Genomic DNA, 17,468 nt, shown 5'->3' on the forward strand with positions numbered 1-17,468 from the left:
GGTAGTCTCATTCAGAGTGATGCAAAAACAAAATTAATGTATAAATGCCCGTAAAAGAGATAACTGGACGAATAGGGTTGCCAGCTAATTCAATTTTTAAACTTTACAACATATAAATGGTTTCAGCTTTTACTAATTATTCAATAATGCATACATGCTGTTTACTTTCAATTTTCTCCGCCATCCACTGGATCCTTCAATGAATGCCACTGGGCAATAGGACGACGAGGAGACGACAACATATCCATCCAATGACGTAGCTCAGTACCCGTTGCGTTACATCCCAGGACAACTTTTCCTATTGGCTCAGAAGTTCCAATCCGATCGTAATCCACTACTGTCACTACTAAATGGACTTTCTGTAAATCAGTGCAGTTGAATATACATAAATAAATGTAAATATTCAGTGTGATGCTATCAAAATTACAAAATCAATAAACAATAAAATAAGGCACTAATTAAAAGCTGAAGAGCAATCAATATACAAGATTATTCAGTCACATTCTATTTTGGACAAAGGAATTTCTTTAAAAACTAGAATATAAGTAAAAAATAGTTGAGTATTCGGTAGAATTTTACCTATATAAAACCTGGTGTGTATCACGTCACATCATACTTTGTTTCTGGAAATACAAGTCAAAAAGTTAAAATTCATTTATCCAGATAGAATACTTCGAATACTGTCTGCCCATTATGAATTTAGTGACGGGTATGCAAGGAGATTGTGAGGGGGTGCCGTAAAACCATTTAAGTATAGTGAGTGTAGATAAAACAAGTCTAAAATAAAGTCACAGTGAGGGATCAACTGGCCTAGAACCAAGCGTGTACAATGTATCATAAGAGTAAACACACCTATTCATAAGTGGATTTTCTGCTTTTATACTTTTTTGTCAATCAAGCTTGATTTCGCAAAGTTTATTTATTTCAGTTAGCTGTAAAATGTGGGGTTAGGGTATGCTATGTGGTGGTAATACTTGCCCCGTCATTTTTCACAGGCTATACACTAGTAATAATTATTTGGAAGCTAAGTCTTCCAATTTCGGCAAGCCTCACTTACATAAGTAAAATTTTCTCTTTTACAATTTCAAGTTTTAAAAATACTGACCAATAAAGGAAAAGGTAGTGAAAAATTTATTAAATTATTATTAAAACCTTATACTTTGAAATTAAACTACACCACTGAAAAGAGAATAAAACCTAGATGCTAAATCTAGCTACTTTGTTAGATAACCTCAAAATCTGTTTCGTTATGAAGCAGTACAAATATCTCTGTACACATACATTTTACAACAAACTGTAACTATATAAAGTAAAGTCAGTACGCTAGTGTTTTTACTTGAGTTACGCCAGCGGAAAGCTTGTGTATTCGAACTGTAACTGTAGTATAGATATATCTAAACGGCGGGAGTAACTATGACTCTCTTAAGGTAGCCAAATGCCTCGTCATCTAATTAGTGACGTGTATAAATGGATTAACTAGATTCCCACTGTCTTTATTTACTATCTAGCGAAACCACAGCCAAGGGAACTAGCTTGGAGAAATCAGTATATATATATATACATATACGTCCATAAATTAAACTAATAATAATCAATTTCAAAAACGTGTTTTATGAATATCACTAGCAAGAGAAAGCACCTACTAAAGTTTTCATATAGTATTATAAATAAAAATTAAAGTAAGCGTTAATTATAGCTAGACATTTTCACGTAGAGCAATTAATTTCTTAATATGGAAATTCTGAATAATTATCTTCAACAGAGTACTTTATATATATATACACACACACACACAAAGATACATGTTTATACTTCATTTTCAATTGTTATCTTTAATGTGTACAATATTTAAACAGAGGCATTTTCGGAAAGAGAGAGCCAGTATGAAAAGCTCGAGAGAGAGAGAAAAGAAAGTTAGAAATACGCTATACCTGAATTTGCTCAAATGTCACTTCAAACGTAAATGATTAAAATAAGGATTGAACGTGCACTTCTTATTGCTTGTCTTTTTCTTCTTCATTCTTTTGCTGTTCACCATGATAGCTATTTTCTCATACGGATCTGCACTTGACAGCACGAAAAGGTGAATAAGCAAGTTGTAGAGGAAGTAGAGAAAAAATTGCCCACCGTCATAGAGGTGTCGGCGATAGAGTACAGATCAGCCAAAGAATAATAGAAGAGCAAGGAAAAACTCATAAGGATAGAAGAAAGATTTTCAGAAATTTCAAGATGTGAGAAATTACTCGAAGAAAAGGACAGCTTTATTTCTAAATATTCGGATATATATATATTTAGTAATTTTAAAAACTTTATTTTCAAATTTCATTACGTTCATATTATTTTTGCTCTTCAATTTCTCTAAATATTTGGTAGAAATTATGTAATTAGAGTTTTAATAATAGATGTGAATTTTTCAGGGTCCTTTCATCGTGTAATTATCTTCGAATACACGCGCAATGAGGAACCGTAAAGACGCCACAACGAACTGGAAAAACAGCTCAAAAAGTCTTCCTAAGTCTAAATTTTTAATGCAGCTAGTTTCCAATAGCGATAAATTATACATATGCATAAAACAAAACAAAAAAAAACTGATCTGGACTGTTATTAGCAACAAGTCACTGACGGTGAAGATCCATATTCTGCATTGTAGTGGCCTACTGATTCCTCATTGGAAAAGTTGTAATTAATTAACTTATTTTATTCCATACACGAAAGCATGCCACAACAAAGAACCATAAACGTCACTGAAAACATCAAGAAATTAATAGCATACTTAGTTATTGAAGAAAAGTATGCCTTTTCACCTAACCTGAATCTGTTCAAAAGAGACCTGGAAAGTGAAAGATTCATTGTAGTAAGGGTTAAGGGTCCGTTTCTTGATTGTCGTTTTCTTTTTCTTCAAGCGTCGATTTCCTTGGTGAATACTAATCTTCACATAAGGATCTAGTATTATGGGTATTAATCTCAGACAACAAATTTGTCCTATGTTTTTTTTTAATGAATCTAACAATTAAAACTATTTGTATATCATTTTTCTTAAAATACATTTTATTTCTATCTGCTTCATAATTTTAATTAATCAGTGCACATTGTACTTATAATGCACTTATCATTCCGATGTAATATAATATATTACAATAAAAATAACATAATAAAAAGGCAAAAGTAATGTTAATGCATGAAAAAAATTATATATGTTTATGATAAACTAAAATAGTGAAGTTTGTATTTTTTATTTTATCTTTAATGTCATGTTTATTACTAAAACAAAAGGAGTAATATTCGAAAAAAATAATAATATCCTTGTCACCAGATGGCGAGCTGACTGACATAAGCTAGTAGAACAAAATACAGTACACCCTCACCTATTCGCGGTTCCCCATTCGCAGCCCCGCATATTCGCGGGTTAGGCTCTTAACCCTATCGCATCGTATGCCGGTATACCGGGCTAGCGTCATAACGTCATAAAAACGAATGCTCGGTAAACCGGGTTTTTGTAGGTTATAGAGACTAAAAGCGCTTTTCGAGGGTATGTCTGTATTTACTCTCTCAAGCAATTTTATCGATTGACGTCTTTATCGAACAATTATTACTGAATTGTACTGTACTGTATTATTATTACCTGAACTGTGCGTACTGTATTTATCTGTCTAAGTTTGCCTTTAAATTTGTTCCACTTTCTGTCAATTCTAATACATGTGTTGTACGCATAGAAAATGACTTTACGGTACAGTAATACAGTATGGGTAACTATACTATGTACGTTTCTTTTTGATTAAAATATTGTTGCAGTACAAAATTAAAATGTGTTTACATTATCATAACTATATTAGTGAAATACATGACTGTATGCAATATTACTACATTATTACTGTATTAATGAGTAAGTGTCTTTAGAAAGTGTCTGGGAAGCATTTAGTACCGTATATAATCTCATACATAGAAATTTTAAAACTGCATCCAATATTCGCGGTTTTTCGCTATTCGCGGGGGGGTAAAGAACGTAACCCCCCGCGAATAGCGAGGGAATACATGTAGTTGTGTATCTTAGATTATTCGTTGTTGAACTTTAAACATCGTAACCTCCTGCTAAATGAAATTAGATATGCACGAATTAGCAAATCATTGTACAGAGATTTAATCAAAACAAAGTGTTTATACTAAAAGAGAAACATGCTAGTGTGTGTCGAATCGTCTACGCTACTTACCTTATGCATATCCAATCTATTTTAAATGTATATAAGAATAGAAAGCCGAATGTATAGAAGAGCATTTCATTATATCTTGCTACAAGATGACAGACTTTATTGCCACAAATACAATGATTAAATTCTTGTTGATTTTCTTGCTGTATCAAATGATTCAAAGGGTTTTTGTTTAAATGTAAGATGATTGGTTAATAATGAATAAAATCGTCTTAATTTTTAGTATTTCTTGTATATACAGTATTAAAGCTTTTAGAATTAATAAGTATACATATATTTCTTTATTACCTGATAAACCACCAACGTCCATTTTCTTTAGATTTTTGGCTTCCAGAATAACAACTGTTAGTTTTCCAGCTGTGGGCACATAACGTAGAGAGAAACATATGTCTCCTAGCTTATTTTCCTGTTAAAAATATACATGTATATGTAATATTTATTGTATAAAACTATATAGTTCCATAATTCCTGATGTTATTTTGACTAAATGTATCTGCAAAGAAATTCCCTCACATTTTTCTGAAATTTTTAAAGCATTTAACACTGACAAATTTTACAACCTACTTACTGCACTATTATTTTTAGCTGCGGCTCAGCGACTTATAGAACGGTTCTGAGATATTTTACCTTCTTTCTTTCAAGTACAAACCTTTAGCTTATAGTTCCGTCACCTCTTGACCGATTTGAGATCTAATTACAGTTTGGGACCTCGGAGGTCAAACCATTTTGATGGATGTATTTGACCACGACAAAGTTCTCGTAGAATAATTTAATATAATCCTGCTTAAACAAATTTCAATTTGAGGGTAGCCTTGTAGAGTTTCTGAAGAATAATAAAATCGAATTGGGTATACACGCGCCATACGATTGATATTCCTGGCGCACAAAATATAGTTAATAAAACGGGAAACAAAGGTCTCGTGGATTAAGTTAATCTAATCCCCCCTAAAAAAACTGCAAGGGTCGCGGCCGTTGACGATTCCCTTTGTTTATTTAAGATAGTTTAAAGTTTGTGTTATTAAGAGCAATTTTATCTATGAATATCAACTATTAGATATTTCTAAAAGATGCCAAATAAAATTACTTAAAAAATCATATAATAGTAAAATGGAATGCTATGACTGGGATACATTTAATAGTATTCACTTTATATTATTATAAAAACAATAATCGTAACGGTAACATTTACTTTCTGCTTTGATTGTACGGCGATTATTTTTCTGTTGCTTTTTCCCTACTTTCATTACAGACTTGAGAATGATGGACAAACCTGGTTACTTGTTTTATTTGTTGTTTTTTTTAATTTTGCGCAAAGTTACACGAGGGCTATCTGTGCTAGCCGTCCCTAATTTAGCAGTGTAAGACTAGAGAGAAGGCAGCTAGTCATCACCACCCACCGCCACCTCTCGGGCTACTCTTTTACCAACGAATAGTGGGATTGACCGACACATTATAATGCTACTACGACTAAAAGGGCGAGCATGTTTGATGTTATGAGAGATTTGAAACCGCGACCCTCAGATTACGAGTTGAACGTCTTAACCAACCTGGCCGTGCCGGGCCAACATGATTACTAAACTGAATACAAGAAGTTCGTTTGTGATATTTCACAAAATAAAAATATATTCTTTCTGGATCGAATTTCAACATCAGTAAGTACCCTTAGAAATTTACTTCTTATAAAGAAACAATTGCTTTATTAACAAACAAAACTGGAGGAAACTGTATATCAATTCAGAGACTAAATATTAAACACTACGTATTCCAGCGAAAAGTTCGGTTTGTTTTAAATTTCGCGCAAAGCTACACGAGGTGTAACTGCGCTAGCCGTCCCTAATTAAGTAGTGTCAGATTAGAGGGAAGGAAGCTAGTCATCACCACTTATCGCCAACTCTTGGGTTACACTTTTACCAACAAATAGTGGGATTGACCCTAACATTATGACGCCCCCACGCCTGAAAGAGCGAGAATGTTTGATGTGACGGGGATTCGAACCAGCGCTCCTCGGATTACGAGTCGAGTGCCTTAACCACCTGGCCTGGTTAATAATGAACAGTGACTTGTAAGTTCACATTAACCTAGTAAACAATTATTTGTTTGTGTTACAAAGAGTTCGACCAAATATTGCTTTATTTCCAGTTAAGCGATTTCACAGTGAATTCTTTGGAGTAAAAGTCTGAATGTAACATGGTCTGATAAAAAAAAAAGCAGACATAAATCTGTGTACACACACACTCACACAGACAGAGAATGTGCATACATATAAACACTCAGTTTGCTAAAATGTTACTAAGTTGTCCAGACAAACAAAACATACCACACGGAAATTGCAGTACTTACAGTTATAGTCATTCCAAGGTGCAAGTCCGTGTAAGGGTGTATTCATGCGAAAGAATGTGTTGTCACAGGCAATCAAGATGACGAGATGTGAATATCAAAAGTAAAAGTGTTCAAAAAGAGGAAGATAAGAAATAAAAAATACTTCAGAAAGATCACTCATGAAACTGTAAAATAATCAGAGTTTTCCAACAGCTGCTAATCTCTGAAGTTATACTGAGAAAACAAACAAATATATGCACAAACGTAACAGAGTTAATCAACAAAAAATACCATTACGAAGACATGAAGATGTAAACATGCTCAGAGGTTAAAGTGCAAAATAGATGATACATAAAAGATACACAAATACAAGATACACTGTGAGCAAGCATTAGTATTCTGATGTCTATATATATTTGTCCAGACAGCTTCATCTATAGCATTTACATTATTTAATTAACTTTAATATTTTCTAAGATTTTGGATTTGTCCTTTCCCTTTTAAAAAAACGATATGAGGTCACCAATTAACAAATAAGTGAAATAATTGGTGATTTGTTGTTTGTAATTTTCGGAGTGAATCTTTTTAAGTTCATTTTGAGCACCTTGGTTAATCAGAAAATGTATCACTCAAACAAATATTTGTATTAAAACACAACAAATTGTTCTGAAAGCTAAACACTGCAAACAAAAAGATGTAATCTACTTGCAAGATTTGCAGAAACGTTAATTTTATATGTTTCTCATCATTGTTACTTCTTTAACCACATCATTAACTTCGTTCCATTAGACACTAGTTTATGTAAGTAATGACTGTTTTATTCCTAACGACGAAATTATAAGAAAAAATTACAAATATATAAAATGATCTTATACCTCTGTTGGTTTGATTTTTGCTGTTTATATAACAACACACTGGAATATTAAACTATTTATTTTTTCTCTCCTCTTTTAATTTCTTTAGCCACCTTTGTGATTTCAAGTAATCCTTCAGGATATAATTTTTCTTAAAATATATAAAAAACCACTAAAATACAATTTATTAACTAAAGATAAATAGCATATACTAAATAGATATGTTTTCCAAATGTACAAACTTGTCATACACTGTATATAAAAATAAAGTATATTAAAAATGCTCAAAAATAAATAACATTAGTCAAAGTTTATCCAATGTACTTTCACTTTTAAAGTAAAGTCTTAATCTAATTATAATTTCTCTTATTATTCTAGAAATGCAATTTGCTTATTCTGTAATTTCATACCTCTTACTTTATACAGTCAGTTACTTCTGCCCTCTTATTTCTATCTATTTAAAGTGGCACCAAACATATATAAATTCTTTTTCCAAAATAACTTTTTACGTTTTACATTACATTCCCAAAAAGGGAAATATGATTCTTTCAGAATGTTAAACGTTTTTAAAATACATTCATTAAAATGCTTGCTGGCATAGAGTGGGCTTTTTATCAGGATATCTAAAATGTAATACATGTAAATGTATCCTTAATCTTAATTTTTCTGCTTCACCAATATAGAATTCACCAAAATTCATACATTCTAAAAGATGTGTTATATTCTTTGAGTTGTAGTTAAATGAGCTATTAATAGAATTTTTTTTTTAAAATACTGTTCTCAATTGATTTGGTCATTTTCATATAACCTTATTACATAATACAAAGTTTTTAATTTCACAAATGAAAATACCTTCTTTAGAAAAATCTCTTTCTTTACACTTATACAAAAATCTATACAAATGTTTACATTGTCTTTTTGATAAAATAATTTTAATATCTTTTTATAATATTTCAGTTTTTCTACTATCTTTTGTAATTGAGTCTTGTTTTCTGTATGAGTCCCCTTCCAATGAAATCGTTAATATTTACTGCTATTGATTGTAACTTTTTGTGTATGCATTTCATTAATTCTTTCATCTTTTGCATCCATTCACAGAAAAGACAATAAAGTAAGAGGTATGAAAGTCATAGAATAAACAGGTTGCATTTCTACATTAATAACAGAAAGTATAATTACAATAATATTTTAATTTAAAAAAGAAAGTATAGTGGAAAAACTGACTAATTTTATTTATTTTTAAGCATTTTTAATATATTTACTTTATACATTAAGTGCATTATGCATTTGTAGCTTTGTAAAATATATGTATTTAATTTGGATTATTTATGCTTATTTTAAAAACAGTATTTGAATTTTTTGTTATAGATTATCAGTAAAATTATATCCTGAAGTCAGGTAACCAGCTGAAATATTAATAAAGGAGAGAAAAATACAACAGTCTGACATTCTGGTGTTTTGTTATTCGTTTCCACAAATGAACATATATTCATTGTAACCTAGCATCCTTGTTAATTTAGTACTCCATGAATAATCTTAATACATATACAAAACTAGTTAGCATAAATTTCTTTTTATGCATTATTCACTCCTTCAACTGATATTTTTCTCTGCCCTGTACTTAAGTTGATAAATGTATTAAAACCTGAACAGTAACATAAACTGATCCTGTTGCTTTCAGACATCTAATCAAACATCAACTTAGTTTAGTTTTATGGAATTGTTATTTCTACGTTTAATACAAATATGTTAATCACTAATCAAAGTTGCTTTGTTCTAAGTGTTATTCCTTATAAAACCAAAATATCCATAAAGATATGTTTTTATATAGTAATATCCCATGTTCCAGAGCAACATACGGAATCAAAAATACAAATTAATTATATATGCAGTGTTTTATTTGCGTATTTTAATTTAAACTTAACACATAATACTTTAAAGAAATGTGATACAAGTATTAAACAGGTAAGCAAAACTCTATTGAAAGGTCAGTCACTAATACATTGATCTTCCTAAACAGAAGTGCATAACGCAGAAATTATGCAATTTCTAACATCTACCAGAAATCAGTTTTAATTACATTGTTCTTATAACGGTTTAATTCACATGGAATTCCAAGTATAAGTACTATTATTTATTTCTGTTGCATAACACAAGCTTATCACAGAATATGAACTTAATGAAAAAACAAACTTTTTTTCACTCATACATATTCAACACATTCATATTTTAAGCACGCAAATCACATTAGTGTTAAATAAGAAAATAATTATTAATCTATATTTGTGGGTTTATATTATAAATATCTCTTATGGTTATCGATTTAGAAATGATATTTTCTGCTTCCTCAGACAGTAAAAAATTCCTTATGTTTATACCAGTTGTCATAAAGCAACTACAACATAAACAAATTTAAGTAAACTTCAAATGCGACATTATTTTTTAAAATTTTAATATTTTGAAACAAATATAAAAATATTTGACAGCTAGAAAGAGTTATTAATACGTTTCCTTACCTGTCCGTGGTCTCCTTCTACACTAGTTAGTTCTCTCCACTCTTCGATAGTTTGAGCCAAATCCACCGAACTTAACGAGAGTTTAATTTCACCTATTTGGTCGTGTTTCGAGAATCGATCGAAATCAAAGACAGCAAATACTAATGTTTTAGTGGTTATTTCAGAATAAGGAATCTGAATGAAAAACAGAGAAGCAGAGTGTTATTTAATCATGTTATAAATTACTTTAGTATCTTGAAACATAAGTATATTACGCATGTGTAAAACGATATATTGTAGATACTTACCAAATATATATAATAATTTCCAAAATATGCATTGATAAAAAAATTTACCATATTATAAGCTTCTTGGATAATGGAAACATTTGATTTATGTACAAGAAATAACGGCCTTATTTAAGTGTGAATTGTTTCAATAGATGTATATGTCTTAGTCTATGCTCTTAATAATCTGATACACCGTTTACAAAATAAAATCATAAAAATATAGGACTTATTAGTGGTGAACAATGTGTTCCTTTTAGTCAACCCAAATAATGCACTAAATTGCCAGTTTGTGCTACACAGAGTAAATGTTTGTATGGATGAAATAAACTCCAAATTACAGTTTAAACTTGTTAAAACTCAAATGATTAAAATTTAATTAGTTATCTGGCTTGCTATAAAATTGCTTTTAATGAATCTTTGGCCAACATGTGTCTACTATTTTGATGCGTCCTGTATATCCCTGAAGTACAGTAAAGTGAGAAAAATCAAAAACATGAATAACAAGAAAACATTTATCCTTTTAAGTACGAATGATATAAGATTTTATTTTTGCTCTATCCTAAAGTAGAACGGGCTACTACTACGGAAATTAATCTAACTAAAAATAATAAAGCAATTGTTATTTGATACTAAACTAACTGTGGTATGTTTTCATAGCTTAACACAACTCTTAATGGAACCATCTTTAATATAGCAGACAGTTGAAATTATTAGTATTTGTTACTTACATCGTGACCAAATATTAGCATCGTACATGTTAGTTTTTCATTTACGCATCTGTAACTTTTTCATATATTTTAGGCTATATATTAAACACACACACCTTAAAGTTAAAGGTTTCATTAAAAACCGGATTTAATGTTTTCCGGTGAACTTTGGTCTCGTATTTTTTCTTTTTGTCCGGTAACAAATAAATCTTGACATACGGATCCGATGTGCCGGACAGGTCCATACCAGGAAGATCCTCGGCCTGGATTACTGTTACTGCCAGCTGAAACGAAATAAAGCTACGATACAAAATGAAAGTAAAATTAATAAAGGTAAAAAACACTTCAGTAAATTTTAGTTTTTAGTTACCATAATTTAATCATAAAAACTAAGAAATTATATCACAGAGATCTACCAGTGGTTGTAATAGTGATAAGATTTGCAGAGCATTTCATGTTTTTCAAGACATCTTTAATACTTTCAGAAATGGACTCTATGAGACGCTGAGGTTAAATAATCCTTTAAATTTCTCTAAGACTTCAATCTAACATTATTCAGCAAGCATGTATAATTAGAGGGTGATGCGAAACTCTTGCACGACTCAGCATGGCCAGATAGTTAGGAAGCTCGTCTAGCAATCTGAGTGTCGGGGGATCAACTCCTCATCACACCAAATATGCTCGCCCTTTCAGCTGTCATAGCGTTACAAGTAAGGAAAAATTTCAATATTCCTTGTTAAAACGTAGCTCATTCGTTGGCAATGGGTGGTGATAACTAACAGCCTTCCCTCTATTCTTTCGTTGCTAAAATAAGGTCGGCTAGCATAGATAGCCCCCATATAGCATTGAGCGAGATTCAAACCAAAACTTCTACCCATCTTTGGTCTATGAGTTAGTATCAAGTGTTACCTCACTCAAATTTTGTTATTTCCATCCAATTTAAACTCTTTAGATGATATTGTTGTTAAATTTATTATTAGGATTTTAATTATCCCTTAACTTATTTTATTCTATTAACTCTTTGTTAATTTCAATTATTTTTATATCTATTCTTTGTTTAGTCATAAGTACGTGTATAATCACATTTTATTATATAGTTAATTACGCAACCTTTCAATTAATACATTATGTGAGAGTTAAATGCAGAAAACTGTACAGCATGATCTTGTAATCACCAACATTATTCTGAAAAGAGTTTCATGGACAGCACGGCTTTAAGGTTGAGCTCAACTCCAGAATCTTAAGAGCCCTATTATCAGAAAAGAAATATGTCGTATTGGTGTTCAGTTATACAAAAACACTAAGAGATATTTTTCTTATAACAATCAATTTTTAAAACGCGACTACATGCCATGGATTTATAACCGAATTCGGTACGTTTGCAGCTTATAGAGTTAAATCTAATATATAAAATTGAAAATTTCGTATTTCTCAGCCATGGAAGTATTTTTTTTTATTTAGGTTTGTGAAACACAAGTCTCTGCTTTCACCAAGATATAATCTATTAAAACAGATTCTGAAACATTCTCGCAAAGATTTGATAAAAAAATACCAAAACGAAGAAAATAATCCTAATCCGTGGTGTGAATTAAGTTAGTCTAGTTCAAGAGATAATAACTGGAACCCTGTCAAAAAGTTGGATAAATCCTAATTGGTTTATGTCTTATTGTAGCACAACATGAGATCATGAAACAGCCTAACTGTCACAAACAACTGCAAGTTTCTTTCTGTTAGTGAAACATCTTTAACTAAATAACTAGTGGAATTATTTAAATAACGCTTTTAGAATGACCAAAGGTGCCGCACTAGTTCTAAACTAGTGGAAGACATAATAAACGTGAAATATCTTTAACAGTTGAATTTGTATACATCTTTGTCTATAACATGATAAATTATAATTATTCAACTCTTATGCAGAATGTTCGAGTTAATTATTCACCAGCCTGTGTTATTCTCTATTAGAAAACCAATGATAGGATTCACTTCATTAACTTGAAGCGTAATAGGAAATTGCTTTGTTTGTTTGTTTGTGAATTTCGCGCAATGCCCACATTATAATGCCCCCGCGGCTGAAAGGGCGAGCATGTTTAGTGTGACAGAGATTCGAAACCGCAACCCTCGGATTACGAGTCGAGTGCCTTAACCCACCTGGCCATGCCGGGCCTAAATTGTTTTCCAGAGACATTCTATAATTTTATATTTACTTTAAGAGTGGTAAGCTCTCATTTTGTGTAAATTTGTAATTACATTTTACTCTTTTCAAAGTACGTATTTTTTTCTCAAGTAACAATCATTATAGATACTGTATGGATTCCGAGAAAATATATCAAACAAAACAAACGTTATAAAACATATATTATTTTATGTTTACTTCATGTTACGCAGTTCTTTATCTAAAATTATGATTAAAACGTATGATTTCTTAAATAAGTTTGAAAGAAGTACGAAATAATAAGAAAAACAAATAATTGTCAGTAAAATATACAAGTACATCTTGAACAACGACATATGTAGAATATTTTACTAACATTATTGGTATTGAAGTCGTAGTCAAGCTTATACTGAAGACGACCTAGCTTAATCTCTGACTTAGCACTTTCTTCGTCTTGCCCTTCATTAACCTCCATGTTGGTCTGAAGTTCCTCCATGTCTGGCTGAACCTGTAAACATATGGAAGATAGAAAACTATAAGATCATTAAACAAGACAAAACATTGCTTACCTGTTAACAAACAAACAAATTAAACATTTGCGTGAACTTTGTTATAAATTAACACCATAACATCTATATAAAGAGTAAAATGTTATTCTGTAACACCTTTATGTTATAACAACAAATGGATAGCTACAATTGTAAAAGTGTCGCTGATTATATAATTCAATCACGTGAAAAGCAGAACATTTGTAAACGTAAAGCTAAACAAATATTATTTTAGAAATTACGTATTAAAACCTGAACACGTGTAAATAATAAAGTACCATTACTGAATTGAAAATTCTTGCTTATTAACAAAATATCATCCTATAAACATACTTAAACAACAACAAAGGTCAAAGTATCATTGTTTAAAGAATAAAACATCTGTAAACAATAAATAAAATGAAACAAAAATATACCTTAGAATAATACCTGTAAATATCAGTACTTATATATATATTTTACATATGAATAAAGGTCGTTTGTATGTAAACATTAAATTTTTATTACTTCTTATATATCAAATCATCTTGTGAAAAATAATGAATCATTACTCAAACATTCTGACTATTAAAATATCATTACTATTCAACGTTTCTTAAATATTTATAAGAGAGTACGTGTAAACATTAAAGCCTCATTTCCTTACACACAAAGAAAATAAAATTAAAGGGAGCTAGCACAGTTGTTAAAACTAGGTGTACTTTAACAGGGTTCTAAGAGCAAATAAAACAAAAATTAAGAGTAACAAATATTTTTATTTATTGCTTTTAAAGTTCATATGTCTTGTTGTGTTGCAGCCACGAGAGGGGAGGCGAGATATTGCAATTGGGTCCGTACGTCTGTCTGCTTCCGTGCACGTTTCTCGAAAATTTTACACAAAATGGGAAGTCAGTATAAGACAGTTTATAATTTTGGTCTGAATATAATTCTAGATCCGGATTATGAATCTCTTTAAAGTATTTTTTTTCATAATGAAGAGATAGGGCATTTTTTGTGGTTTGGGGTTAGTAACTCTGTGAAATGTGATCGGATTTATACCAAGTTTCATGGACAAATTAAAACTGAAACTCCTAATCACACTACAAAAAATATCCGGATCATTTTCCATTCTGAATCTGAGAAGGATTTTCTGAGTTTTCGAAGGTGAAATTTGACGTTATCAAATATAAACACATGCAATCTTAAAAAAAGAAGCGTCGCGACGAGGATATGTAATATCTCTGATTGTTCTTGTTCTTCTCGTGATTCATGGCATACACGTTTTACTACGTCACAACAGTACAAATTGCAACGTTAAGCACCTCTTATGTGACGTTATTTTAGTGTCTACTAACTAACAGTCAAGAAGTTTTTGTCATGTTGTGCAAGTGATTAAAACCGGTAACTCCTTCAGGCGGCCTTTGGCCCTCTTTCGGGAAAACAACAACAATATAGCCTTTATACATGGAAAGTTATATTGTCTAAAACATTATTAAATATTAGTAACAGAGACTTTTGAATATTAATATGCATTTCGTTTTATTAAATGTTTTAAATGAGCAATAATCCTTTTTTAGGAAACTTATACCAGTAAGCTCTTACGCATGATAGAGTAATATATAACTTGTCAGCACTGTGGGCTAAACTGACAAACTAGAAAGCTGTTAGATTCATATTTATTAGTATCTTTAATGGAACTCTGGTATTTTGCATTTTCAACCTGAATGGTAGATTACGTAACTTATGAGCTAAACAGTTAGGTGAAAAACCAAGGTAACTAAAACACAAACACATCTGTTAAAGCTGGTGATAGTAAAAACTCATATTTCCTTGAAACACGTGTTTTAGATTCTTGTAATAGAATATGACATGTAATATTTTTACCTTCTAAGAATTTAAGAATGGAAGTAAAGAATAATTTACTACAACGTACCAACCGCATTATATCTGCCATATCTAATGCCAAAGAGGTCTTCCTTCAAAATAGAACTCATCAGGTCGACAATATCAAATTCACAAAAAGTCTAACCTACTCCTTAGAGTAAATATTATTTAACTGGGCGACTTACATTAAATAAATTTTACCTTAAAATCTCTCTAACAAATTTTATTGTTCCTGAAGACTTTGATATACAATTTTATGTTTAAATCGAATTTTTCGTGAAAGATGACACGTCGTTATATATAATTATGAAATATTTCATAAATAAAATAATATTTATGGTAATCTTACCTTTTCTTTGTGTGAATTTCCCAGAATTTGAACGCTCTTTAGATCAACTGCCCCCTTCAGTCCTTTCTTGCTGTCCTTTTTCCTTTTACGGCACCACCGTTTGATGCAGCAGTAACAAACACATAAAGAAAGAAGTGCAACTCCAATCACAATCAGAATAATGACGTAAGCTGGGACTGTGGACAATAGAAAGGTAGTGTTTTCGTTTGTTATTAGTTATAAACAGCTCAGTGAGGTAGATTAATACAGTGAGCCTTGAAGCATTAAATAATACATAATGTATTACAATAGTAAAATGACTTGGAGAATGCGCTTGGCAGATTCAATTTCCACAACCAAGGTCAATACTTTACGAATAAAAAGGGAACTTGAAAAAGGAAAAAAGAGAGACTACAAGATAACTAAAGAAAAATAAAGCTAATCAGTGACATCATATAAAAGTGTTCTCTAATTATGGATTCTAAGGTTTTAATCGTAGAACCTATATTCCTTGACTTACATCTTAAACAGCTATAAGGATAAATAATGTTATAATTCATAAATTTTAGTGTCTTATCTTTTACATTAAACACTTCATATCAGTTTCAGTATAGACATTAACCGAATTTGTAGATATGAAATTTTAAATATACAACTGAGTTTTATTATTTAAAAAGATTGTGCTCCTCTAAGTGATAAAAAATAAACACTGAGACTTCGCAGGTGTTTCTACGTTTTACATTTAAAAATTTCATTTTTTACAGTCAACCAAAACATCTAACATACACGCTGAGACTCCTCAGGTGTTTTTTTATTTTACATTTAAAAATCCCATTTACATTGTCAAACAAAACATCTAACAAACACGCTGAGATTCCTCAGGTGTTTTTATGTTTTACGTTTAAAAATCCCATTTTTATTGTTAACTAAAACATCTAACATAAACGCTGAAACTCCTCAGGTGTTTTTACGTTTTACATTTCAAAATCACATTTTTGTCAACCAAAACATTTAACATAAACGCTGAGACCCCTCAGGTGTTTTTTTATATTTTACATTTAAAAATCCCATTTTTATTGTCAACCAAAACATCTATCTAACAATGTATATAGGCTTTATCATTACAGCCTTTGAATCCAGAATTAGCGAAAACACTCAGTTCAATAATGCAATCAAGGACAAAACAGCACACGTGAGGTAACATCATATTATGTTATAGCCCTACCCGCGGCTCAGCGGACTTACAACGTTGAAAACCGGATTTCGATACCCCCGGTTGGCAGAACACAGATAGCCAGCCTATTGTATAGCTTTGTGCTTAATTCAAACAACAATATAATTTTATTAGGAAGTAGATAACAGTCATAAAGTAGGTTTGGATGTTTGTAAACTCTCCTTGGTCATATATAAGTACATGTTGTTTGTTTGTTTGATTTTAAATTTCGTGCAAAACAACACGAGAGCTATCTGCACTAGCTGTCTCTACGACCACTCACCACCAACTCTGAGGCTACTTTTTTACTTACGAATAATTGGATTGACCGTAACTTATAACGGTCACACGGCTGAAAGGGTGAGTATGTTTGATATAACTGGGATTTGAACACGCCACCCTCAGATTACGAATCGACCGCCTAAACCACATCGCCATGCCGGGTCATAAGTACATGTCCTTGTAACAAAATTTAAACATATCTTCATATGACT

General features: G+C 31.1%; 1 protein-coding gene across 14 annotated transcripts in view; it reads right to left on the reverse strand.

Moving 5' to 3' along the window:
- Positions 1 to 17,468, reverse strand: part of LOC143225513 (synaptotagmin-1-like) — a 44,094-nt gene that overhangs the window by 9,753 nt on the left and 16,873 nt on the right. For 5 of the 14 annotated variants that reach the window (XR_013013893.1, XR_013013894.1, XR_013013891.1 and 2 more), the window contains exons 3-9: positions 15,783 to 15,958; positions 13,399 to 13,530; positions 10,987 to 11,154; positions 9,895 to 10,068; positions 4,494 to 4,611; positions 2,810 to 2,943; positions 155 to 359 (exon numbers count right to left, since the gene is read on the reverse strand). Coding sequence is in view for 6 of the 14 variants with exons in the window: in XM_076455095.1 (XP_076311210.1) it covers positions 168 to 359; positions 2,810 to 2,943; positions 4,494 to 4,611; positions 9,895 to 10,068; positions 10,987 to 11,154; positions 13,399 to 13,530; positions 15,783 to 15,958 (1,094 nt within the window). In the remaining 8 variants the exon portion in view is untranslated. The remainder of the gene's footprint in view (positions 1 to 154; positions 360 to 2,809; positions 2,944 to 4,493; positions 4,612 to 9,894; positions 10,069 to 10,986; positions 11,155 to 13,398; positions 13,531 to 15,782; positions 15,959 to 17,468) is intronic. The other 9 variants (XR_013013896.1, XM_076455100.1, XM_076455101.1 and 6 more) reach the window with 5 other exon arrangements.

The sequence above is a fragment of the Tachypleus tridentatus genome, chromosome 9 (assembly GCF_004210375.1).
Source record: "Tachypleus tridentatus isolate NWPU-2018 chromosome 9, ASM421037v1, whole genome shotgun sequence".
Taxonomy (NCBI): domain Eukaryota; kingdom Metazoa; phylum Arthropoda; class Merostomata; order Xiphosura; family Limulidae; genus Tachypleus; species Tachypleus tridentatus.